The sequence below is a fragment of the Staurois parvus genome, unplaced genomic scaffold (genome assembly GCF_062004578.1).
Source record: "Staurois parvus isolate SC_StPar_1 unplaced genomic scaffold, SC_StPar_1.0 ptg000437l, whole genome shotgun sequence".
In the NCBI taxonomy this organism is placed as follows: domain Eukaryota; kingdom Metazoa; phylum Chordata; class Amphibia; order Anura; family Ranidae; genus Staurois; species Staurois parvus.
In genome coordinates this window covers 3509506-3535171 of record NW_028318233.1, presented here as the reverse complement: position 1 = coordinate 3535171, position 25666 = coordinate 3509506, and the positions used below count along the sequence as shown (strand labels likewise).

Below are 25666 nucleotides of genomic sequence, written 5' to 3'. Positions count from 1 at the left end.
TGCCCTTGGCAAGAATTATGCACTTATTTTAATGCAAAAGGTAGTTTTTATACCTTGCACCTGCTCATGGTGTTTGTCTCTTTCTGCCTATTTTCTCTTTATGTTGCCACTTTATGTTGTGTTTTGGTTTGTGGATGGAAAGGATAGAGTAAACTAGCAGATTAAGGTAATATGTTTGTTTTGGATAGCCTGTTTGTAAATAATTAAACACAACAAACATCATGATTACTGTGATGTTGACCCCTGTGGAATAAAAGTTAAAGCATGTCCCTTGTTCTGGTGGCTGCTGTGTCCGGTGAGATCTTCATTCCTAAAGAAACCCAAGCATCAGACTGGAAAATCTCCTACTTCTGAGGCTAAGTAAAGTTATTTTTTTTTCTCACAGTCCTTTTAAGTCCAAGTCCAAAATTTTGGACTCCTAAAACCTTCCAAACCTGTGAGGCAGCCATCCACAGTATGAGGGGGTGCCCACTTCTCAAAGTGAGGGGACATCTGTTAACATTTGTGATCACCTGTACCAAAAGCATTCCAGCTGCATGGGTCATAGATGTAGTATCCAGGGGCTTCAAGCTGGAGTTTCACTCTATGCCCTGGCAGGATTCATGTTGTTGAATTTGCCAACACATTTGCACCACCTTGGCTCAACTCTATTCTTAGGAAGTTATTGCCAAGTATCAAGGTTTTTACAAACCCCTTCACAGTTCTCAATGTAACATCATTCTGGATCTAAGCATTCATTGACTTTATTCACATGCACAAATTCTGCATGGAATCTACCAGGTTATTTATAGGTTTCCTGTAGCTGTGGGGATTTTCTGTTCTCTGTGGACATCAAGAATGCCTACTTGTATGTCCCCATATTTCCAGTGCATCAATACTACCTGTATTTTGCTGTGGGCATGCAACACCTTCCCTTCCCTTTGGTCTGTCCTCTGCATCTTGAATATTTACCAAGATGCTAGCCACTGTGTAGACTTCTGTTTTCACAGGGCACCCCCATTGTGCAATATCTGAATGACCTATTGCTGTGAGAACAGTCAGCTCAGCCTCTGTTGGCCAATGACTGAAAGAGACTCTAGAGAACATCCAAAAGTTAGTGTAACAGCTGACATATTGCTTAGAGCTTCTTGGTCTTCTCCTAGATACAGCTAAGTCCACAGTTTTCTTTCCACAAGTCAAAACACTTACATTACCTTCCTAAGTTCAGACTTTGCAGCTCAGGATCTGTCCAACCCTTCCATATCTGCGTGGGGGTTCTGGGCTTGGAGGTAGCCTTCTTCGAGTCAGTCTCATATGCTCATTTCTGCTCCTATATGTACCTACCAGAAGATACTCAGCGGGACGCATCTTGACCATCTCGAATACAGTTTGGAGTAACATTTGGCCCTGAGTAATCTCAAGGGTCAGATCTTGGCTCTAGTAACTCCCTTTCAAAAAATGTTTATACCTATTGTACAAGGTGTTGCTCATAGTCCCCCCTGTATGTCTACTGGTAACTTCATTGAATCTTGACCTGGTTCTGAGTATCTTCAAAATTGCCCTTGAACCTATCAGAGATATTTTCAACCACCCACCTTCCTTGTTGCTATTAGCTCTGGAAGGTAAGCTTCTGAGTCAGTGACTCTCTTGTAGAGCACCCTTTCTTGTCCTACACAAATAAAATTGTCTTGAGGCCTAGGGCCTCTTCCTAAGGTGTTCTATTACTTTAACCTTAACAAGTGTTTTTTCTTTTTTTTGGCTGACTGTTTCCATTGTTCCTAATCATTCATCAGCCTCCCTCTTGTTCCACCATTACCAAGTGGTTTAGCCAGCTCATTATTCATGTTTATGGGTTTAACAAAAAGGTTCTGCCTTTTCCTGTCAAGGCACACTTCACTAGATCAATAAGTCCTCTCTTGGGATTTCGAGCAGCAAGCATCTATTTCCCAGAGTTGACAGGCTGCCCACCTGGTCTTACGTTCACATGTCTTACCAGGTGGACATTCAGGCCTCAGCTGATGCAGGATTTGGACATAATGTCCTTAAGACTGCTCTTTGAGCTGTATGTGGCCCCAATTTACCTTGTTGTGGGCATGTTGTCATTCTGTTGTGTTGCCTACCTCTCAGTTTGATTGCTTTTAGGTGTCCTATTTGTATCATCATTACTTCTTCCCTGTGTCCTTAAAGAACAATTAAGAAAACAGTATTTTTGACTTGGTGTGTATAACCTTTTTCCTGGAGTTCATTAAGGGACACAAGTCCCACTCTATCTTTCTTTTGATCATTCCCAGTACTGGGTTTGCATAACATAGAAGCATGATGGACGCTATTCGGGCCAATGGCTTCGTAGGCTTCATAACAGCACCTATAGGCAGCATTATAACCCATACATTTCAGAATTATTTCTAACCTGTGTTCCTTAATGAGCTCCAAGAGAAGGTTTTAACGGTAAGTCATAACCCTGTTGTATTTGGATAGAGTGGGAAAGGCTTGGAGTCATTTTTTTGTGATTTCCTCTTGTATCCTGACCCAGAGGCATAAGAGGAAATAAGGGAATGTCCTACCGATATAGATGTACTAATTTGGAGATTTCTCCTAACATCTTGTTCTGTGACAAATGTCATAATTTAGATTTCTGTTTACTTTCTATCTGTGTGGAAACTTATCTCTTCTTGTAGCAAGGGTAAATGTGACACATTCTAAACCTTCCATGTTCTGTTCATAACTAGAAAAATAGATTGTAGATCTACTCACATCATTTTCAATTTTGGGTGGAATACATTTTTTGTTTGAAAAGATTCAAGTTAGTGATATGTGAATTATTGGCATATAATGCAATGTACAGGTATTTATAGTATGTTTCACAGTTGTGTTTCTCTCTTCTAGGTTCCTTAACTAATCTCACTTTTGCTGTTGGCATAGCGATATATGCCTTGTTGGGCTATTACATTCGCGACTGGAGAACGCTTGCATTTGTGGCCAACACGCCGGGTGTTTTCTTTTTCCTCCTTTCTTTGTAAGTTATATTATTAAATGCTTTCATTTTACAATGTTAATGGAGTTGATAAGTCTTATGTCCATCAAGTTTGATCTCTGATGGCCCTGGCAGTTTTGTTTTAAAGGAGAGCGTACAAAATTCCAAAACCAACTGTTGCCAATATTGCTAAACAGGAGAAAAACATTTTCAGGTAGTCTAATCAGTTACTTGGGATGAAAATATTCTTTTGCTAGCTTTTAGTGGCTACACCTTTTAGATATTTGTTGTAAAAAAATGCCATTTTTGGTTTTGCAGAGCTTAAAGTGGTTGTAAACATTTATAAAACCAGTGAAGTGACTGGCCTCAGGTGATACACATAGATGAAAACAAATCCTTCTACATAAGTTGTACCTGTTTATCTGTAGTATTCTCTACATCCATTTCAATTCCATAATTTATAAAGCTTGCCTGATCTTTCAGAAAACGGGATGAGAAGCTAAAATAAAACACCGCTGTGCTCAATGAGCAGAGCTCTGAGTGCTGACTGGTGTGAAGGGTCACAACTCCCTTCACACAGCAAATAGGAACAGAGCTAAGGCTGTAAATCACAGGCTGTGTGCTGGAGGTCCCTCTCCTCTCACCTTTTTTTCTCTTGGTGTCAGGGAAACTTGTTAGAAGTGACTCATGCTGATAGCAGAGGATGAGACAAGCTGCAGCATCCCTTTCTTCCCCGTCCGAGGGACACAGCCATCACAGGATCCGTGGCCCCACGTTCTGACGAGTCAAAGGGGTACGTCTACTCAGAACGGGGAAGTTCCCACCCAGCCATTTCTGTGCAGTAGCTGGGTAGAAGCTGTTCAGAACTAAACCCATCAATTTAACAGTTTCAAAAAACAGTTACGTTCTTGACACATGCCGGGCATGTAACTGTCATATTTGCTTGTTCTGTTAACCAAACTGTCAATCCATAAAATGGCTGGTGTCATAACTGATCACATGTGCAGCATCATAGCAGTTGAAGTTCAAGCAGAGGCTAAGATGGCAGCTTCCTTGGCTGAAAATTATATGAGGGTTTGGTTCACTTTTAACTGATGGTAAAATCTTTTTATTTCTTTATACAGTATTTAAAGCCCAGTTGGAGTCATACACTTTTTTTTTTATCTGTTTATAGTCCTGTATCGCTCTCTGTATGCTTTCATTTTTAACTGAAATGCTTTAAAGCAGACATTGCTAAATAGTGGACCACAGCCCAGATCCAGACTGAGTCACTGTCCTATCTGGTTTTTCCTCCGAGTCATCATCGCTTTCATTCTCACAGCAGAGCCAACAGAGGGAGGCAGGATAGTTCTGGACAGAAGGCAGAAGCTGCCCGAATAAAATTAACTAGCGGTTGATTGGTTGCTAGGATGCAGGGTGGTCCTAGCAACCAATCATCAGGTTGCTAATATGAAAAATTAACTTGGTCATCTCCCGCACTTCATTCATACGTGTTGTACCTCCCACCCTCTTACCTATGCACCTTTGCAAGGTAGGAGAGTGAAAGTGGTTATGCCACTGCTATGAAGGAAAGGAAGGGAGAGGGTGTGGTTAGAATGTGATGTGAAGGGGGGCTGAGGACACTACTGTGAAGGGGTGGGGGAGGGGGGATATGAAGGATGGGTTGAGAACACTACTGTGAAGGGGGTGGGGGTGGAGGGGTGGGTGATGTGAAGGGGGGCTGAGGACACTAGTGTGAAGGATAGGGGATCATGTAAAGTGGTGCTGAGGACACTGTTGTGAAGGAGGGGGATGAGGGCAACGGTTATGTGAAGGAGGGTGAGAACGCTATTGAGTGGTGGATGGGGGGGGGGGGAGGGTATGTGAAGCTGGGTCGAAGACACTACTGTGAAGGGGGGGCTAGGTGTGATGTGAAGTGGGAGATTGTGATGTAAAGGGGGGGACTAGGAACATCGATGTAAGAAGGGGGTTTGTTTTGGAAGACGGGGGAGGCCCAGATGTGAAGGATCTGAGTCGTTACACAAACATTCGATTTGGACCTCTGATGGAAGTAATTACTACCGATCAGACCTCTGTAAACTTTAATTCAATACCCCTGCAATAAAGTATATCTACAGAAGAGAGTATGAGGATTAGAACTCCTGACAGGTTTTACTGCTGTTTCTTTACATCTAAACAAACAGAAGTAAAAATGCTATTTTATGTTACATAGAACTCCTGTTCACATTTTATTGATATCTGATTCTTTCTTTCAGATTTCCCCCAACTTCCTGTATGGTAAAAGGTTTTCCCCAGAACAGCAAGTGAAAGTAAATATCTCTAGGGGTTTCCTAAAGGTTTCTAACCAGTCCCCATTCTATCCCAAACTAAAAAAAATAAGTTTGGGTACAGATACATTTTAAACACGCCCCATTTAGGTGTGAAGCTGCGTTATAGAAATGAACGGTTTTAGGTAGTTATTTATATAAAATAAATGTCTCTGTGAAGCTAACCTTAGATTTAAGTATTTAAATTGAACTCCCCCCCCTTCCTCTGGGGTCCACTCATACAGTGGTCCTATAGCGCAAGCACAAGATGAAATGCATGCCTTCATGTGGCTCATCATGTGCAGGCGCCATTACATCTAAAATGATATACTTAAGAAAAAAAAAAAAAAAGTTGGCAGAAGTGCAGGAGTAGACTGGCAGATGACACGCTGGCAGAGGTGTAGGAGTAGAGTGGCAGATGACACGCTGGCAGAGGTGTAGGAGTAGACTGGCAGGTGACACGCTGGCAGAGGTGTAGGAGCAGACTGGCAGATGACACGCTAGCAAGGGTGCAGGAGCAGCTGGCAGAAGTGCAGGAGCTGGATACCAGTAAGGATCAGCTGGTTCGGGTGCAGGAGTCAAGAGTAAGGCAAGGTCAAACAGTCCGGGTTGGCAACTAACAGGCAGGGCAAGCATAAACAGTAGGCAGAAGAATAGTCAAACGGCAGGCCAGAGGTCAGTACAGGCAGCATTCAGGCTGGATCAATAACAGATCAGATCGGCAACAGAGTATTAGGGAATAGGATGCACGGGTGCTTAAACATAATAGACCAAACGGCACTAATGCAAGGCACTAGATCAGCTTAAATAACCCGCCTGGCTCCAATACGCACATGCATTTGCTAATTGGCCGTGAGCAGGGCTTAGGAGGGTTTTGCACCTGCGCATAGATATGTGCATTCCCTGACATTGATGAAGCCTGTGAATTATATAGAAGGGAATACGCAGAGAAAAACAAGATAGAAAGTTCCAAAGAGGAAATGAACAGTGGTGTGAGTAAGCTCAGCAGAACAGACAATGAAACCTACCAGGTAGTTTTCTGTACCAGATACAGTCAGAAGGCATTTGATATCAAGAAAGTCATCCACGAGTATTGGGGTGGTCTTGAACAGGATCCTTTGTTGTCTGGTATTATTCCCAACTGCCTAAATGTTATCTTTTACAAATCCGTGGATTTTAGAAGCTTCATTACCCCCAGTAGGGTGAAAGATTATGCCCACACTGGAGTTCCATCTTTGATCAGATAGAGAGCTACAGATATGGAGTCCATAACTGTGGGTCATGCAGCTTCATGTGGCATAGAAATGAAGAGTCCGCAGGGGCTGATGGGAAAATGTATCCGATCAAACTGTTTATTACCTGTTCGACACAGTTTGTCTTCTACTGTTTATAATGTATAGCGTAAGCACACCACATAGCCAATATGCTTTAGGCATATGCAATACATACAATCACCTAGCAGGTACAGAAAACCAAGTATGTCATCTAACATCAAGCATAATACAAAAAGATGTATACTTAATTGTTGAATAATAACAATAATTGCATATAGGTGCAATGAGCTTAAAATGTATAAGCACTGATGTTCAGAAATACATACAGGAATGCAATACCCAGAATAGAGTAAAAAAGGAAAGCTGAGCCAGATACTCTTTTCACCAGTGCACGCTAGGCATTTGCGCCCTTCTGTGTATTCTGGGTGACAGCTTGTGATTGAAGAACCTCCTCCAAATCTCTTTACAGTCTGAACAAAGTGGAACTATTGCCAGTCAATTTAAACAAAAAAAAAAAAAAAATATTTGCTTGGAATCCTATATTTGTATGAGGCTTGAAAAACATGTTGTTGCTATTAATTATTTTAATTCTATCTTGAAAGATATGTTGTGACTGGCACAGCACCAATCAGCGCTGTGCAGACACAGATTCATACATCAGCAGAGTACTAGAAACTCCTCCCTCAGAACTTTCCCTGAGGACAGGAAAGACATCATGTGACTGCTGAACAGTGATGATTAAATAAGGTATTCAGATTTGTTTTTTATCTTAAACTAAATACAGTAGCATGATCATTATGCATAAATAGAAGGGATAATGGCAGTTAAACATTGTATGTTTGGTATCACTTAAAGGATCCATGCACACTAGCTTAAAAAAGGCTCCTAGCAGCAGCTTTTGAGGATGTTTTTGTGCCTTTAGATGCAAATAATGTTATCCTATGTGTCCATGCACACTATTTTAGTCTAGAGGCATATTTTAAGCTTCAGCGTTTTGGGAGTGATTTGCTGGCAGAAAAAAACAAGGGCCTCTTCCCCACAACCCTGGGTGGTGGTTGCGGGAGGCAGGCCTGGACTGGGACAAAAAATAGGCCCGGGCATTTTAGACTGAACAGCTAATTTTGGCGGGGGGTGTGTTTGCAAGGGCATTCGCGGGGGCAGTTGGTGATGGAATATTCACGGAGTCGGTGCTCCGCATTGTAATACAAAGGGGATTGCACTGTACAGGGGCACTGTATTGATTATAGTGCCTCTTTACAGCACAGTTCCCTTTATATCACAGTGCCCCTAGAAATCTAATCACAGTGCTCCCTATATATTCAAAGAGATGGCCCAATCTAGCAAAGAGACATCCCCATCCAGCAAAGAGACATCCCAATCCACAAAGAGACGGGATATCTCTTTTTTGGATTGGGATGTCTCTTTGCTGGACCCAACTGGGTAAAGAGACAGCCCTGTCCAGCAAAGAGACAGCCAAATCCACTGCCGCTACAGATATGTCACAGTGTGCCTGCCAGTGAATGAGAGAGGCCGCCATTGTCCCTTTAGTGTGGCTGTGTGCAGTGGCCGGCCGAGGAGGTGTTTTCGACGGCTGCTTCTTGCTCTTCACTGGAGCCTTCACTGCTTCCTCCTGTCAGCCCTGCTTTAGGCATAGCCACACAGCGGGAGGTGAGCGGCAGCCGCAGTCTGTATTAGCTCTGTCCAGGCCGCGGTCGCCGCTTACTTCCTGCTGTGCGGCCAGTAATCAACAGGCCGCTCTTCTAAAGCCCAGTGGCCCTGGCAAATTCCTGGTGTGCCCTATGGCCAGTCGTGGCCTGGTGGGAGGTCTGCAAGTGGGGGGGGACTTATTGCAATCTTGAAACCCCCCTTCCCTTTAACAAGGGGGCCCCCAAATCCCGGTACCCCCCCGTGTTAGTATTGGGTATATTGTACCCCTGCTCATTCACCCAAAACAGACAGTTTTGACAAGTCCTTTTTATTAAAAAAAAAAACTATGTCCCCCAAAGTAAATCCAGCATGCATCCGTCACTTTGAACACTGCCATTGTTGCTTTAACTAGCATCATATGAAGATTGAAACAATGTAACTTCATATCTCTATCTTGTCTAAACAGTGTTTATATAGTGTTAGTAGGGCTGTTTTGCTCTTGGAAGCAGCAGCAGCAGCTTCTACAGTTGCTGTGTTTACATAGCACCTCCAAAGTGTGATTTTGACAACTGCAAATTTGTGAATTGCCAGCAAGCAAAGGAAGGGTAGTGGCAGCTAGGCAGAAGGAAAGTGCATGTTACATTTGCCCTGTATACTTCCATTATTATTTTTTTTTTGGGGGTGGGGGTGGTTGTACCATGCTTAGTGTCCACAACCGGTTAAGTTCTGCCATTTCTACTTACATGACTATCCATAAATGTCCCTTCCTAACTCAAGACCATCAAACTCCCTATTCCTGCTATAATAATCTCAGGTTAGGTTCTGCTGCTACTCTCCTATCCAGTATTCCACTAACAGGATTCCCTTCCACAGCTCCTATCTGCTGCATACCTACAGTATGTCAGCTTCCAGTCATCCAGCCACTACTCATCTTCCAGCTGTATAGTATTTCTGACTTCTTACATAGATATTCTCTATACCAGGGGTGGGCAAACTTTTTGACTTGAGGGCCGCAATGGGTTCATATATTGGACCCGGGGGTCGGACCAAGAGTAGATGAATGATGTGTATGTGTCATCCATAGTAAGTATAGTAATATTCCCCCATATAGTAATTCATCCCCCATATAGTAATTCATCCCCCATATAGTAATTCATCCCCCATATAGTAATTCATCCCCCATATAGTAATTCATCCCCCATAGTAATTCATCCCCCATATAGTAATTCACCCCCCTATAGTAATTCATTCCCCATATTAATTCATCCCCCATATTAAGTCCCCAAGTCCCCCCTGTGTCAATTCACTTACCTTTGCTCCGCGCGTTCCTCTCGCCGTGTTCCCACGCCGTTCTGGTGTAGCATGAAAATCTGTCTCCTATGAGGATCTGTCCCCCTCGACGTATCTGCGCATGTGCCAGTTTCAGGCATTAGCAGCCGATCGGCGATCTCCGGCACATGCGCAGATACGTCGAGGGGGACAGATCCTCATAGGAGACAGATTTTCATGCTACACCGGTCTTCAGGGAGGACTGTGAGAGGAGCCTAGCTCCCCTCACGTTCGTCACGCTGCCCCGCCTACACACATCCTGACAGTATCACGCTCTGCGGGCTGGATTAAAAGGTCCGCCGGGCCGTATACGGCCCGCGGGCCGTAGTTTGCCCATTGCTGCATACCATTATCTGCCCTCCACCACTGGCTTTTAAGTGCATTCTGTGCTAATCAGTTTATCCAATAATGGTTACATGCTCTCTGGCATTCTATACTGTACTCTGACATATTAGTCAAACCGCCAAAACTGTTTTTTTCCCATCTGGGAGAATTCTCTTCATGTACTGGAGACGTAACAGGAGGTGAGAGGAAGTTGCTTCAATGAGGGAAAATCTAGTTTTACCAGCATCTCCCTTACCCTTCTGTGTCTGTTTTGTCACCTCTTAGATTGGAAATTAATTTGGACAGGGTCTGTTTGTGGATCAATTCCTGTCATTTTTTTTGTTCTAGTCTAGGGTCTGTAAGGTTCACCCTTTTAATATGTAGCAGCATTTATAATATTGGCACTATATAAAAAAAGTGCATAATTATTGAGTGAGTCCTAAGTCTGTTCTCTAATGCTATGCAATGCATCTCCATATCGCCTTTCATCCTGTTCATAAATTAGCTATTTTAACCACTTGTCTAACGGGGCAATTTTTAATTTTTGCACACGTTAAAATCTATATTTCTTTTGCTAGAAATTACTGTAAACCTCCCCCAAACTTATACATATTCTGAAAGCAGAGACCTTGGAGAATAAAATGGTGGTAGTTGCAATTTTTTATGTTGGACAATATTTGTCAATTATTTATCAATATGTAAATTTTCAGGAAAAAAAACACACTAAAATAAAATTTAGTACAGTACAGTATTATACCCATTTTTCTGGGTAGAAAACAGATGGGTTGTGTTGAGTAATTACATACCTAATGTGTCAAGTGTTAAAATTGTGCATACCCGTGTCATTGCAAAAACTATGGTACCTACAATTCTCCATAGGAGGCTCTTTTAAAAGCATTTACAGGTCATCAGTTTAGAGTTAACTGTGCACTATGGCCATAGGATTATTGCTCTCACTCTAGTGTTCGCAATGATACTTCTCATGTGTGGCACAATTGATGTTACATACACATGCTAACCCTATGCTGCACTTTTTTTTATTATGGGATATGTGCGGGTTTGACAGGGTGCTTTACATTACTTTAATTATTTTTAAAATGTATTTTATACTGTTCTTCTTTTAACATTTATTTATTTTTTACTTTATAACCATGTAATAACATGGGTAGGTGACAGGTTCTCTACATGGAGACACTGGGGGTTTATTAGACCCTCAATATCTCTCCTATCCTCCAATGCAACTATTCCAGCACAGATCATGCTGGAATAGCTGCAACATTTGGCGACAATAGCCAAGAAATGACAGCTGTAATCCCAGAAGTGACACAATATACATTGCTTCTGGGGTCATTAGTTGTAGGAGGGATTGGGAAACGGATGTTCCCGGAGCAGCTCCTGCTATAACCAGGGATGCGGTTTCCTGTGGTCCTGGGCTTCCCAGTGGGTGGGGAAGCCTGAAAATAAAGTGGCTTTAAGCTTGCTCTAACCATTTGTCTACTTGCCATTTCAAAACGCACCTTGTAGACAAGTGATTTAAATCATAGCCAAACCCATAAAGAAGAATGTAATATATTGCAGCAAACCAATCCTTTTGTGTGATGGCTGCTTTAGCGTTCTGTTTTTAACTTTTTATTCCCACCTTTATTTTCACCTTGTGATCCGCCAAGAGACGCACACTATATCTTGGGTTTGCACTTCTATCTATGAAAGTTCAGCGGATACATTCTTGGATAGCAGAATTATCTTGAGAGGGTAGAGTTAAATCAAGTATTAGATTTAGTTGGACGTCACATAAGTGACTAACAAATTAAAGGTTAACTCCAGCTAACACTTTTGAAGCCTTTCCAGAAAGATTTTTTCTTTTTTGAAATAAAAGTTTTTCAAAATTGACTGTAAGCTAACCATTGTACCCCTGTCAATGTTAATGATTTGTCAACCCTCATAACTGCCACTTTTGCTGAATGGAAGGAAGTTGAAAAATACCTAATTTACTTTTTTATTTTTAATTTTTGCTTTTGGATTTAGGTATGCTTTAAGCATTGCTCATATTGAACCTTCTATTCCAGTGCTCATTTAAATATTTTAACATCCAAACAAAAAATTTAGAGGCACTGTTGCAGAAAATGAAACATTTGTATAAATAATTGTACACAGGAAACTGCAATAACTGCCAAGTTAGCTGACAGCTGTTTCATGCATTTTTTGTTATTGCTGCCATTGTTTAACCTTTTATTTATTTATTTCGTTTAATGGAAGTTGGAGGTGTATGTGTATAGAAACCGTAAAGATGGGACAACATATTTGATGTATTCTCTGATATTTTGTTTATGTTTGAGGATGTATTCATGTTGTTTTTTCTTTTTTTTTTTCCTGATGTGGTAGAAAGTATCTTCTGATCTGAGTTAATTTAAATCAAGTGTTTTCATTGATCCCTAAGGCAAGAAACTTTGTTGTCTTCTCTTATCTGGCTGGTAATGTTAAGCTGGCATTTTTGACTAGAGAATGCAAGCTTTTCCGCTACCTTCACACTTGACTGTCAACACCTCAGTTCACCTTCTCTCTACAGAACATATCCTGGCTTATTCATTCAACAGTGCGCGAAAGCAAAGCCACGGTGCAGTAAGCAGAAAGTAAGCACTAGACTTCCTTCTGCTCTCATCAAACCAGTGAAAGGTGAATTGTGATCGGTTGCTATTGGCCCCTTTTTGTTTTTTGCCTTCTTGAAAAAGTCTCATTATATTTCTGTAAAATAGACATGTAGTTCTGTGAAACATTGGTTGCACGGCAAGCTTATACCACACAGCTTTGTATGCGATTCCTTCCCTTAAAAATTGCTAAAAGATTATAGTTTATGGCATTTTAATTTTTTATTTAGCTTTAAACATAGTAGCTATATTTTCCATGCAGCTTTACAATACATCCAATTTGTTTTTGTCCTTTTATGACCTTAGTATCTCTGTACCTGCAGTAGTTATATAGACATATACACTTTAATGTATCTCTCCCCAGCACCACATACTCAGCTTTCCTTTACCTCCCTGATGCTGTCTTCAGCTTCTGGGAAGGAAAAAAAATACCCTGTAATTCAAGGTATGGAGAAGCATATGGCTCAATCCCCTTTTTTTGGTGTGGCAACGCTGGTGCTTTCGGTTTGGCCCACGGTTGTCATGTGGAGAAGGGAGAGTGTGTTAACCTTGCGTGAGCAACTTGGAGCTTTAAAACAAAAATAAATAAATAAGGCCTTCTTTTCCTAGCGCATGGTGGCTAAATGAAGCATTGTAGGAGTGGAGGGAAAAAAGACAAGCACCTTCTGTGACGAGCGCCGCGTCATACCCCAGCCCTTCTCACCAAACTCGCGACCGAAGAACTAGCCAATCTGAAACCGCACTGTCACGTGCGTAACAATGCCACACCCAACTGCACCCTGCTTAACGATTTTGCAGCTACTTGGACCACAATCGATGTACCGGCAGCCTGCATGCGCTTGTTACTGGGTCAGGTTAAATTACAAAATTAACCTTTCACACTGCCACCACCTCCTTTTTATACAGAGAAAGAGGAAACTCAGCAATTCACTAGGATGATTGGTTAATCGACAGTATACCGCTATTTCTACAGACCGGTTATACAGAGGGTTAAATACTCACAGTAGCGCTTTTTTGAGAACCATAAATTCGTAAATTGCAATTAAGAGCTATAGAAACAATTCAACACTTTCAGAAAGTAAGATTTATTACCCAAAAGGTTAAAAGGGTGCAGTACGAATATTTACAGAAAGAAGATGTAACATATATATATATATATATATATATATATATATATACAGAGCACAACAGCACAGATAACACAAAGAAGTTTAGGTAAATAAGTACTTGCCAAATAAATGCCTTGAGTTAAGCAGGGTCGAGTCTGATGAGCTAAAAAAGGGATTTCTGGTCTCGCATTGGGTTTTGTTGTTGCCGCGAGATTCTCCTTTGCTTTCTGTCCGAAAGGTGTTGTATCGAGATGGTCCTCACTTGTCTGACTCCTCACAAGAACTAACAGCTTCTTTTTCTACACAACATCAACTAGTATTTTCCCTACCTTATTTGGCAGAGGAATTGTTAGGCAGGGCTCAGCACCATATGCTGGTTGCATTCCTGAGGGAGGGGGAATGAGGAGATACATGAAGCCTTCTTAATACAGGGAAATCCTGTGCCTGGCTCTTATATGCACGATCCTACACCTCCCCCTCCCAAGTGACTGCATATTAGTTTAAGAGAAATACCACAATGCAGAAACCTGGAGCAAAATCGAGAAATGTGCCTCTCCCTGTGGGCATGATTGTGACACCTTCAAATTCCCATATTTCTTGTCTTTTCTTTTTTCATTTTGTTTTGGGATGTGCCGAGGATACCCATTCATGCCAATATATATACAGTGGTAAGAAATTAGATTACCTGGCAGAAACCCACACAAGTTTTGGCCCATGGTGGGAATGACATAAAGGACCCTGTGTGACTAGACCACAGTTCCAAGTGGAAGTCTGGTCTAATCTTGAACTTGCTCCCACCCCCATTCTAAATCCTATGCTAACTAGCCTGTAGAGGAAAGATGTGGTTACTTACCTATTCTCTGGGTGCTCTGGTACAGTCTGGTCCCATGGTTGCCACCCAGCACCAGCTTCAGGGGAGAGGAGGGACAGCCGACGTGGATTACCGCATAGTATGCCTATGGGTGACGTCACTGCCCAGGCATTTAAATACAAAATAACTTATGCGCTACCACTTCCATAGAATCAAACTCATAGAGTGAGCAGCCGCCAACATCTAATATATGTGTCCCTACATATGTAGAAAAGCTATTGTCAAAATAGTAGTGTGTCGCATACTCCAATAAAAATAGTAAGATAACATGACTTTATCATTAAATGGTGCTGAAGCTTACTGAATACTGTATAGAAGCTATGAACAACTATACATAAATACACCAAATCCCAATGCTCTATTACAATTACAAAAGGCATAAATTTGTGTGCACTCCAAATTAAATATAAAGTTGCACATAAGTTTCAATAGTATCTTAATTTTTTTTTTTCTTTCCATAATATTTTTTTGTGGTGCTCTAGGCAGCATCCAACTAAATACATATACATAAATTCCTAATACTGTAACACTATTCTAAAGTGCATAAAGATGTGTAAAATCCACATTAACCTTAAAATTGCACACAAAACTCAGTAGTGACTGCTGGGAAATTCGTACCACTGTTACGGTGCTGTAAGTGCACTCCAAAATGATCATGCAATATTAAGTGAATCCTCAATTGTGAAAACATGTCAGTGTCCACCAGTCAAATAATATTTTAACTCTTGAGTTAATCAATTCGCCATATCCTTATCAGAAATCAACATACAGTATATCCACGTTCCACTTCTGTGTAAACGTGCTTCACCTCTGTGCAAAGTGACTGCTCACCTCTGAATTTAATATATGCTCTCATACAGATCAAAAAGCACTCAGATATATTGCCCACAGGCTGGGCTTTGTGCTTGGTGCTGGGTAATGGTCCCTTTTAAATAGCTCTCATCCATCTTCTCTCAATGGTGGTACTTATAGAAATGAAAAGAAACTGCCCCATAGTGTAGTACAATCTCACACTCTTTTATTCAATTTAGAAATCTACACTTATATTTAAAAGTACACCCACATAGATTGTATTGCGCATATAATCACATCTCGCGTCCTCTCACCACAACTTCCAACTTCAGCTGTGACCAGAAGTGATTTAACTCAGATCCACCCAATGTGTTGCATCGCCGATCACTTGACTTCCTCAGGATGGACCATCCCTCACTTTGTCATTGTAATAGAGCATTGGGATTTGGTGTATTTATGTATAGTTGTTTATAGTTTCTATACAGTATTCCTAGACTGTAAGCTTGAAAGGGCAGGGCCCTCTAACCCTCGTGTATTGTTTTGCTACTGTATTGTCTCATGTCTTGTCCCCCATTCTAATGTACAGCGCTGAGCAAACCCTTTGACGCTATATAAATACTCTATTGTTAAATGGTGAAGCTAACTTAATATTATTATTACTATTATTATAAAGTCACATTATCTTAGTATTTTTGTTGGAGTAAGTGCCACACTACTTTTTTGATATTAACTGTCCAGGCATTGAGACTGTTGTTAGTGATCTCTCCTTTCCCCTGAAGCCAGCGCTGTGAGTTGACCATATGACCAAACTTGAGCGCCCAGTGAATAGGTAAGAATACACATCTTTCCTCTGCAGGCTAGTTAGTATAGGAATTAGAATGGGGTTGGGAACAAGTTTACGATCAGATTTCCTCTTTAATTAAGCTCAGTGACACTAGTATTGGATAGGCTTTTGTGAATGCCTAAAGCCAGTAACCTCTGCTGTCATTCATTTCATTTAAAGTAGATAGTACAATTGTAAGTCGAGAGCATGTTCTTAACAGTTAAACACATAAGATAGAAGTATCCAGCCTCAGCAATGAAAGCACAGGATCATCACATCTCAAGGAAAGTGCAGCAGCATAATGACCGGTCTGGGGAGAGATCCAGGGAAACACAGAGCAGTGCCGCCTCAGCAAAAAGCGGGTAGTTAGGAGCGACCAGCGGTCACAGATAAACACATACTTTAGAGAGGTACTAGAAACCTTCCCACTCACAAGAACCAGTGTGAAGTGGACAGAAGGCATACATGTGGACTGTGAAACAGACCCGAGCATGTTCTTGCTCATTGTACAAAATGTGCAGAAAGAGAGTATAGGAGTGTAATGCTAACAAGGTGATGAGACTCATACCATTCTTGTTCTTGCCACTGGAAATCAAGATTCTGAAAAATTTCTTCTTGAATAAGCCAACACATTGATAATATACATGTGTAGTAAGAACTGCAGGCTTATTTAGAATGCCTATTTAAGCCCTCCATGCTTTGCTGATTGGCTACATCGCTTGCAACCACCAAGCATCGTACTCAGTTTCATGAAAGGTCTTAATGAGATCACAACAATGTGGGTTCCCTCCTTTTGGTTCGTATAATCGTGGTAACCTATAATCACTGTCTGAATTGCGTACATTCAGTCTGAGTTTGTAGAGCATAAAATAAGAGAAACCTATGGGTAGAATTGATCTGCAATAAATCACAGTTATACAGTGATAAATTCTGTGCTTCTAGATGTCCTTCTCTATCCTTGTGCTACACACATCATATTACCACACACATGTGACACATGTTATTTTGTGTTCTTAGTTTACTCCCTGAATCTCCAAGATGGTTATACTCCCATGGTTATACAGACAAAGCAGAAGAAGTACTGCGCCAGATAGCTCGTGGCAATGGGAAAGAAGTTCCTGCAGTGAAATTAAAGGAATGTAGTGGAACCCTAAAAAGCGGTGACTCCGCAAACAGTGTCTTTGATTTGGTAAAATATGGAGTGCTTTGCTGGAGAACAGTCCTTCTGATGTATATCTGGTATGTACAAAACAACAAAAAAAGTTGTATATATATGCTTTTTCTGTTTTAATATACTTTATGTGGTACATTAAAGTGTAACTGTCTGTTTTCAGCAGACCAGTACACAGTGAAGACCCAAAGTGGCATGACATTAATACATGTACTGACAAGCGTCTTTAAAAACTAGATCCCTTGCTGAAATAACTTATACTATAACATGGGACAGGTACACTATGCGAATGATAGCAGTAACTGTGTTGTACAACCAACAATTAAGAGAAAAATTTACCAAAACCATTGGAAATTAATGTTTGGTGTTAGAGATGTTTGAATACAGCCAATATTTAGCTGGTAACTTCACTAATAGCTGTTAAAATCAATATACCATCACTCACTTTGTAACATCACCATGTTCCTTCTTATATAAGAGCAGGACAGCCGCAGCTACTTCTGCCTTTTTCTGTCCACCCCCTTACCTACTGTACCTGTTGAGATCAAGAGGGGGGAAGAGAGCCGTGAGCCCTGTGTTTGTAGGGGTTAGGGAAAGGATGAGGCAGAAAGGCACATGAGCTATCTGCAATTAGTTCATATCCCAAATGCCAGGTCCAATCTGAAGAAATTTTCTGTATTGAAAATGCCATGATTCCTTTGTTAATTAGGCACAGAATCTGCACCAGTTTCTATTACACTCTGAAACAGAAACTGGTGTGGTTGGTGCAGATGGACCTGAAACAGATCTATCTGGTTTTTAATGTGGTGCCAGTTTTGTGCACAAGTTTTCTGTCGGAGGAAGCTTTGTTAATTCCCCAGATTGTGTTTAAATAAAGTGGACCCTGTCTATTTACAGTGTGACCAAAAACACCAATCTCACTGAGAACTGGAGCATTGAGACCTGTTAGGGGAATTAATTAAACCATTTAGATCACTATTCTGGCAATATGGCCCCTTTTAAAAGGGGCTACTCCTATTTGTACCACTTTAAAAACTCATTGCTACGGCTGTCGCAGATTCAAAAACAATGATCTTAAGTCTTCATGTTAGTATTAAGACCAACTCTGAGCTGGCATACAGAGAGATTCCAGTCCTCAGGGTGGGACACCTATGTGCTGGGAAGCTGTCATGAATTTGACAGCTTCCTACACAAAGCTTCTGGGTACTAGGATGCTAGCAGCCTCTAGGTTTCTAGCAACCAATGACTCATCTCCAGCTTATGGCAAGGAGATTCACTGGCTCACATCTTAATATTAATGTAAATGCTGATGTGAATGTAAAATACAGTATATATGTAAAAGTGCTGAGTAAATTGATGGCGCTATATAAGTACCTGAAATAAAAAATAAAATTAAACAAAAGCAGGGGATGCTTTCTGATTTCATTACCCAAAAAGGCAATGGACATATTTTTAGTAATGACTGGAATCTCCCATCTAGCAGCTGTGTTAAAGTCTCCAGAGTGTTCCTGATGTGTTGAAACTTTAGTGACTTTCCCTTGTATTAAGCCACAAAAGAAGTGTGCCAAGTCAGGCATTCTTTAAAGTAAGTTACCAAGTCAAAGAATCTCTGCCGTTTATTAAAGTATACAGTATATACTCCTAGATTGTAAGCTCCAGGGAGCAGGGCCCTCCTATCCCTCTTGTATTGAACTGTATTGTTGCTGTATTGTCTCCCTTTACTGTATATTGTAAAGCGCTGAGCAAACTGTTGGCGCTATATAAATCCTGTATAATAATAATATAGACCCAATCCATAAAATGTCATAATGATCCACTTTTGATGGTAGATTAGGAGGCATTTATTGAGAGTTCATAGCTGAATGAAATAAAGGATGAAAAGAAAATAAGTTTTTATTTTAAAGACAGTTATTTGATACACTGTGTTTTAACAGACTAAATGCAATTAAAATATTGCCTATTCTTTAAGCTCCTGATGCATTGAATGTCCTATATAAAGAGGAAGGTGCCCTTAGGCTACAGTTATTCCTTAAAGTGGAGCTCTAGGCTCCCTTGAAAAAATTAAGTTAGCAGCTACAAATACTGTAGCTGCGAACTTTTAATATGACACTTACCTGTCCAGGGATCCAGCGATATCCTCACTTCTTCAGTCGGCTTTGGGTGCAGGTGTCGGCATCATCAGGAGGGAAACTGGAAGTGGAGCCTTGCAGCTTCATATTTGGTCTCCCAGTGCACATGTGCGAAGCACACTGTGCTTTTTGAATGGTCCTGCAGTCTTCTGGGACCTGTGAAGTGTGTCAGAAGGCTGCAGGGGAAGGAGGCAGGGGGGGGGGCAAACTTCTGACTAAGATTGCCACAACGCATCTGACCGACTGTGGGAGCAGGTACCCACTCCCCCCCAAAAAGTACCAGATGTGGAAGTGGGGGGGGGGGGCAAACAAGCAGAACTTCCCTTTTTGGATGAAGCGGGGTGGGTCGGGGGACACACGTCTACCTTTTATGGATTGTCTAAGCATCTTAAAGTAGAATTAAACTCAATATTTTTCACTTTCTCCCATCAGCAAGCTTCTGTTTACATCATGTAGGCAGGGCTCAAATCCTACTCCGCATTCCCCTTCCATAGATATTGCTGTAATTGTGTGCAGCTTACATTTCTCGTGCATGCACCTTTTCTCTAATTCAAGGCACATAGGCTTTGCCTTGATCAGCACAGTGCCTCACCTTTTGGTTGTGTAACATTTACCTCTCTGGCATGGCGCTCTGCTCTCTCAAGTCCTCTGATTCTATCCTAAATCCCCATACATGAGATTCAAGGATAAGATATATTGTTGTCTTGGAATAGTAGAAAAGAAGGAGCGCCAGATGTCCAAAAGAATGCACTTTGATGGTAGATTAGGAGGCATTTATTGAGAGTAACGACAAATACATCAAGCCAATGTGTTTCGGGAGAAAATACTCTCCCTTCTTCAGGGCTACTAAACAAATATGAAAAATATACAGAGAAAAAAATATATGAGAAAGAAAGATCTTTGCTGAATTCTTTCCAGTGGAAAAATAGTTCATTAAAAAGTGGTCTGTTCCTATAGTTGATCCTTCAGTCTCAAACAAAGATATTGCTGTAACAATTGAAGATGTTCCTTCATTCACAGATTCTGTATGTAGAAAGCTTGAGATGTTTCTCTTTACTCTGGCTGGTCCAGCCCTGCAGCTAGCTTACTATGCAAACTCAGTATGCTAAGCTGCATCTAACTGGACAGGAGGATTCTATATATTAGGACCAGCTTTTAATGGAGAAGTCACAGCAATTACATTCTGTTCTGCTCTTTTGTGTGGATATCCTAGAACATGTCATAAGACCAATTTCTAGCTAATCTCTATTCACTTGCAAAGAAGCTTATGACTTAGTGTTTGTAAACCTAAAAAAATCCATTGCACTGCCTCTTTTTATTGTATTTTTGTGTGTTTTTTTTCATATTATTTTAATCATGCCTGCTGTTCTTAGTTACCTGCTTGATTCTTCTGGTTCCCTTCCTCCTGATAGTAGATTGATCAACACCAAGCATGGCAGCCAACCTGTGCTCCGTGGACAGTTTGTCTCCTGTCATCATGCTGTTAGATACAGGCACTCTGCAAAAGCACAGCGTGCCTCTATCTTCCCTGGTCAGGGTAAGATCATGTCCCCCGCCCATGCTTTCTGCCTTGACTGACAGCAGAAGCTTCCCCATTCAGCCCCTCCTCTCACCTCTTTTGTGAAGAGGCTGGTGAAAGGGGCAAGTGACGTAATTATTATTATTATTATACAGTATTTATAAAGCGCCAATAGTTCGCTCAGCGCTGTACATTACAAAGGGGGACAGAACATGTGACAGAACAATACCAATACAATGCAAAACATGAGGGGATCGAGGGCCCTGCTCTTTCAAGCTTACAATCTAGGAGGGAGGGGATGGTGGCACAGGAGGAGATAGCTGTGGGGGATGGAGTGGTAGGAAGAGTGGAGGAGGTCGGCAAGTTAGCAGGGGGCAGGGTAGGCTTCCCTGAAGAGATGGGTTTTCAGGGTGCGCCTAAAGGAGAGGAGAGTAGGTGATAATCAGATGGGTTGGGGCAGGGAGTTCCAGAGGATGGGTGACACCCTGGAGAAGTCCTGGAGGCGGGCATGGGAGGAGGAGACCAGGGAACTAGAGAGAAGGAGGTCTTGTGAGGAGCGGAGTGTGCGTGCTGGGCGGTACTTGGATATTAGGTCAGTGATGTAGTGCGGGGCAGTATGGTGGACAGCTTTGTACGTCAGCGTTAGGATTTTGAATTTGATCCGTTGCGCAATCGGAAGCCAGTGGAGGGATTGGCAGAGGGGGTGGCGGAAACGGAGCGGTTGGAAAGGTGAATGAGTCTGGCAGCCGTATTCAGGATGGACTGAAGCGGGGATAGCCAGCGGCGAGGCAGGCCAGTGAGGAGGGAGTTGCAGTAGTCGAGTCATGATATGATGAGGGAGTGGATGAGCTGTTTAGTGGTTTCTGGAGTTAGGAACGTGCGGATTTTGGCAATGTTGCGGAGGTGGAGTCTGCACGAGTTTGTTAAAGATTGGACTTGGGGCTGGAAGGATAGGTTGGAGTCCAAAATGACACCAAGTACTCTGGCCTGCGGGGCGGGTTTGATGGTGGCGTTGTTGGACATGATGGAGAAGTCAATGGGGGTGGTGTCCGGGCTGGAGGCAAGACAAGAAACTCGGTTTTGGAGAGGTTCAGTTTAAGGAAGTGGAGCGACATCCCGTCTGATATGTCGCTCAACAGGTGTGTGATTCGGGCGGAGACCGAGGGGGTGAGGTGGGGGGTTGAGAGATAGATTTGTGTGTCGTCAGCATAGAGGTGGTAGTTGAAGCCGTGAGAGTGTATGAGTTGGCCAAGGGAGGAGGTGTAGATGGAGAAGAAGGAGCCCGAGGACAGAGCCTTGAGGGACCCCAACAGAGAGGGGGAGTGAGAGGGAGGTGGTGGCATTATAGGTAACGCTGAAAGAGCGTTGTGACAGGTAGGATGAGAGCCAGGAGAGAGCAGAATCTCTGAGGCCGAGGGAGTGTAGTTTTTTGAGGAGGAGGGGGTGGTCGACTGTGTCAAAGGCCGCAGAGAGGTCAAGGAGTAGGAGCACTGAATAGTGGCCATTAGCTTTGGCGGTTAGCAGGTCGTTGGAGAGTTTGAGTAAGGCAGTTTCGGTGGAGTGTAGGGGACGGAAGCCGGACTGTAGGGGATCGAGGAGGTTGTTGTCGTTGAGGTGAGAGCATAGGCGGGCGTAGACTAGGCGCTCGAGGAGTTTAGATGTAAATGGGAGCAGGGAGATGGGTCTGAGGTTGTTCGGGTCATTGGGGTTCAGGGAGGGCTTTTTAAGTATGGGGGTGATGTGTGCATGTTTCATAGGGGAAGGGAAAGTGCCGGAGGAGAGGGAGAGATTGAAGATGTGGGTGAGGGAGCGTAGGATGGAGGGGGAGGGAGGTTGTAGGAGTTGTGTGGGGATAGGGTCAAGGGGGCAGGTGGTGAGGCGGGCATCAGAGAGGATCTTGGAGACTTCTTCGATGGTAGTAAGGTCAAAGGTGTGGAGTGTTGGGGGAGCTTCAGTATGAGGAATGTAGGGTGGGGTGGGAGAGGAGGTCAGAGCAGTGGTGGGGCCGTGGGAGAGGGGTGTAGAGGGGGTAGCTGAGTGAGGGGGAAGGGGGTTGGAGGGAGTTTGAGCAGTGACGAAGTCCCTGTGGGTTATGTCGAGGGGAAGGGGGAATGAGGGGGTAGCTGTGTGAGAGGGGACGGTTGAGAAGGCGTGTGAGTTGCGGCAATGTCCTTGCGAATTGTGTCAATCTTGTTTTTGAAGTGATTGGCAATCTCAAGGGCAGTGAGTGAGGTGCTGGGTGGAGGTGGCGAGAGTAGAGAGTTGAAGGTGGAGAAGAGTCGGCAAGGATTGGAGGAGAGGGCCTTGATGAGGGTCAGGAAGTAGGCTTGTTTGGCAGTATGGAGGGAGGAGGTGTAGGTGTGGAAGGCAGATTTGTATCGGGTGAAGGCTTGTTGGTATTTGGTTTTGCGCCATAGTCGCTCCAGGGCACGACTGTGTCGTTTGAGGGTTTTGGTGTGATCAGTCTGCCAGGGCTGGAGCGGTCGGGGTCTGATGTTGCGTGTGGTTAAAGGCGCTAGTGAGTCAAGGGCTGTTGACAGCGCATTGTTGTAGGCGGTCATAGCCAAGTCGGGGCAGGACAGGGGGAGGATGCGGTCATGGAGTTGATCAACTGCAGAGTGGAGGGAGGCAGGGTTAAGGTTGCGGAGGTTACGGCTGGTAGTAGTGTGACATTTGGAGGGGTAGGCGTTGGAGGACGAGGAGATAGAGAAGGTAATCAGGTTGTGGTCAGAGAGAGGGAAGGGGGTGTTAGTGAGGTTGTGGGGAGCGCAGCTGTTGGAGAAGACAAGATCAAGGATATTACCGTCGGAGTGGGTGGTGGATTGTATGCACTGTGCAAGTGCAAAGGAGGAGGTTAAGTGGAGGAGACGGGCTGTGTCCGGGTTGTCGAGGTTGACAGGGATGTTGAAATCCCCAAGGATGATGGTGGGTAGCTCAGAGGAGAGGAAGAAGGGTAGCCAGGAGGAGAAGTCTTCCAGGAAGCGGGGTATGGATCCAGGAGGCCGGTATATCACAGCAATCTTCAGGGGGGTTGGGGAGAATAGTCGGACGCAGTGGGCCTCGAAGGAGGAGAAGGATAGGGAGGGGGGGTTTGGGAGGACTCGGAAGGTGCTCAGTGGTGACAGGAGCAGGCCAACCCCACCACCTTTACGACCGTTGGGCCTGGGTGAGTGGGTCCAGGTGAGACCGCCATAGGAGAGTGCAGCAGGGGAGGTAGAGTCAGTGGGCTGGATCCAGGTTTCCGTAATCGCCAGGAGGTTGAGGGAGCGGGAAACAAAGAGGTCGTGGATGGCGGTAAGCTTGTTGCACACCGATCGGGCGTTCAGGAGTGCACATGAAAACGGGGGGGAGATTTTAGGGAGCAGGGGGACACATACTAAGTTGCGGGGGTTGCGGCAGGACGTGGAGGCGGGAGGGTTTTGTGCGGGTGAGGGAGGTGGTGGAGGGCCAGGATTCGGGGAGATGTCCCCCGCGGTTATGAGGAGGAGAAGGGTGAGAAAGGTGGCATGGGAGCGTGAGAAACTACTAGTGGAGGTGTTCGGGTCAGTGGGAGAGTGGAGTAATAGGAGGAGGTGGTGGGTGCCATAGAGGGGTGAGGGAAGCAGTGAGGGCACAATATACAAATGTTTGGGAGGAGCAGAGGGATATAGTGAATGGATTTTGGGAACAGAGGAGAGGAAAATGAGAAGGAGGAGTGGAAGAGGCATTTTGGGGAGGTGATGAAAGCAATAGTAGGGAGATGATAGCAATGAGGGGTAGATGTACAAGTTTTGGGGTGGAGCAGAGGGGTAAAGAAATGAGATTTGGGAACAGAGGATAGTAATATGAAGAGCAGAAGAGGGGTGTATTATATAAAAAAGGTACACGGAGTGTGACTCAGGTATGTAAGAGATGTTTCCCAGGGTGTTTCCTTGCAGTCTGTCCAGCATGCAGTAGAGTTTCTTGCTGTTGTTGTGTCTTCCTGCTGCTTAAGTTCTCCTGCTTTAGTTCGACTGCTGTGTTTAACTGCTCTGCACTCATTCAAAGCCGCACTCCATCATAAGCAGCACCCCCATCAGAGACTGTGCCCCCCATCAGAGATCTCACCCATGAGCTGAACTAAATTTATAGGGAGATGCTCAAATGAGCATTCAACTCCGCCCCAATTAGAAGCTGATAAGGCTCACATGAATAGGGGGGGATGTTTCTTAGGAACCAGGCCACAGTCATAAACCTGAGTGCGCCTAGAGGTGAGGACAAGTCAACAGATACACAGATATAATTACAACATTTGTTGAGAATTTAACAGGAGTCAATGCGTTTGTCTGGTTAAGAGTGGAGGTAGCAGATAAATGCAGTTACCCAGAGAAGAACAGCAGGAGTCAATGCGTTTGTCTGGTTAAGAGTGGAGGTAGCAGATAAATGCAGTTACCCAGAGAAGAACAGCAGGAGTCAATGCGTTTGTCTGGTTAAGAGTGGAGGTAGCAGATAAATGCAGTTACCTGTGAAAGTAGAGAAGGCATAATTAAAGTGCTGTGTTTAACTGCTCTGCACTTATTCAAAGCCGCACTCCATCATAAGCAGCACCCCCATCAGGGACTGTGCCCCCCATCAGAGAGCACGTAATGCCTCCAGGTATTGTTGCCTTGGAAACCTGGATGCCTGGTGGCAAACGTAATTTCCTCCAATTACTTAAATGCTGCATTGTGACATGCTGACCTACAGGTCCGTGAATCCGCCAGGAACATACAGCGATCATATGACCTGCCCTTTGGAAATCAGAAAACTCATTAGA

The 25666-nt window shown here is 43.3% G+C and overlaps 1 protein-coding gene across 2 annotated transcripts in view; it reads left to right on the top strand.

The window, feature by feature from the left end:
- Positions 1-25666, top strand: part of SLC22A15 (solute carrier family 22 member 15) — a 489469-nt gene that overhangs the window by 122996 nt on the left and 340807 nt on the right. For both annotated transcript variants that reach the window (XM_089687779.1, XM_089687778.1), the window contains exons 5-6: positions 2866-2995; positions 17091-17312. In XM_089687779.1, coding sequence (XP_089543905.1) covers positions 2866-2995; positions 17091-17312 — 352 coding nt within the window. The remainder of the gene's footprint in view (positions 1-2865; positions 2996-17090; positions 17313-25666) is intronic.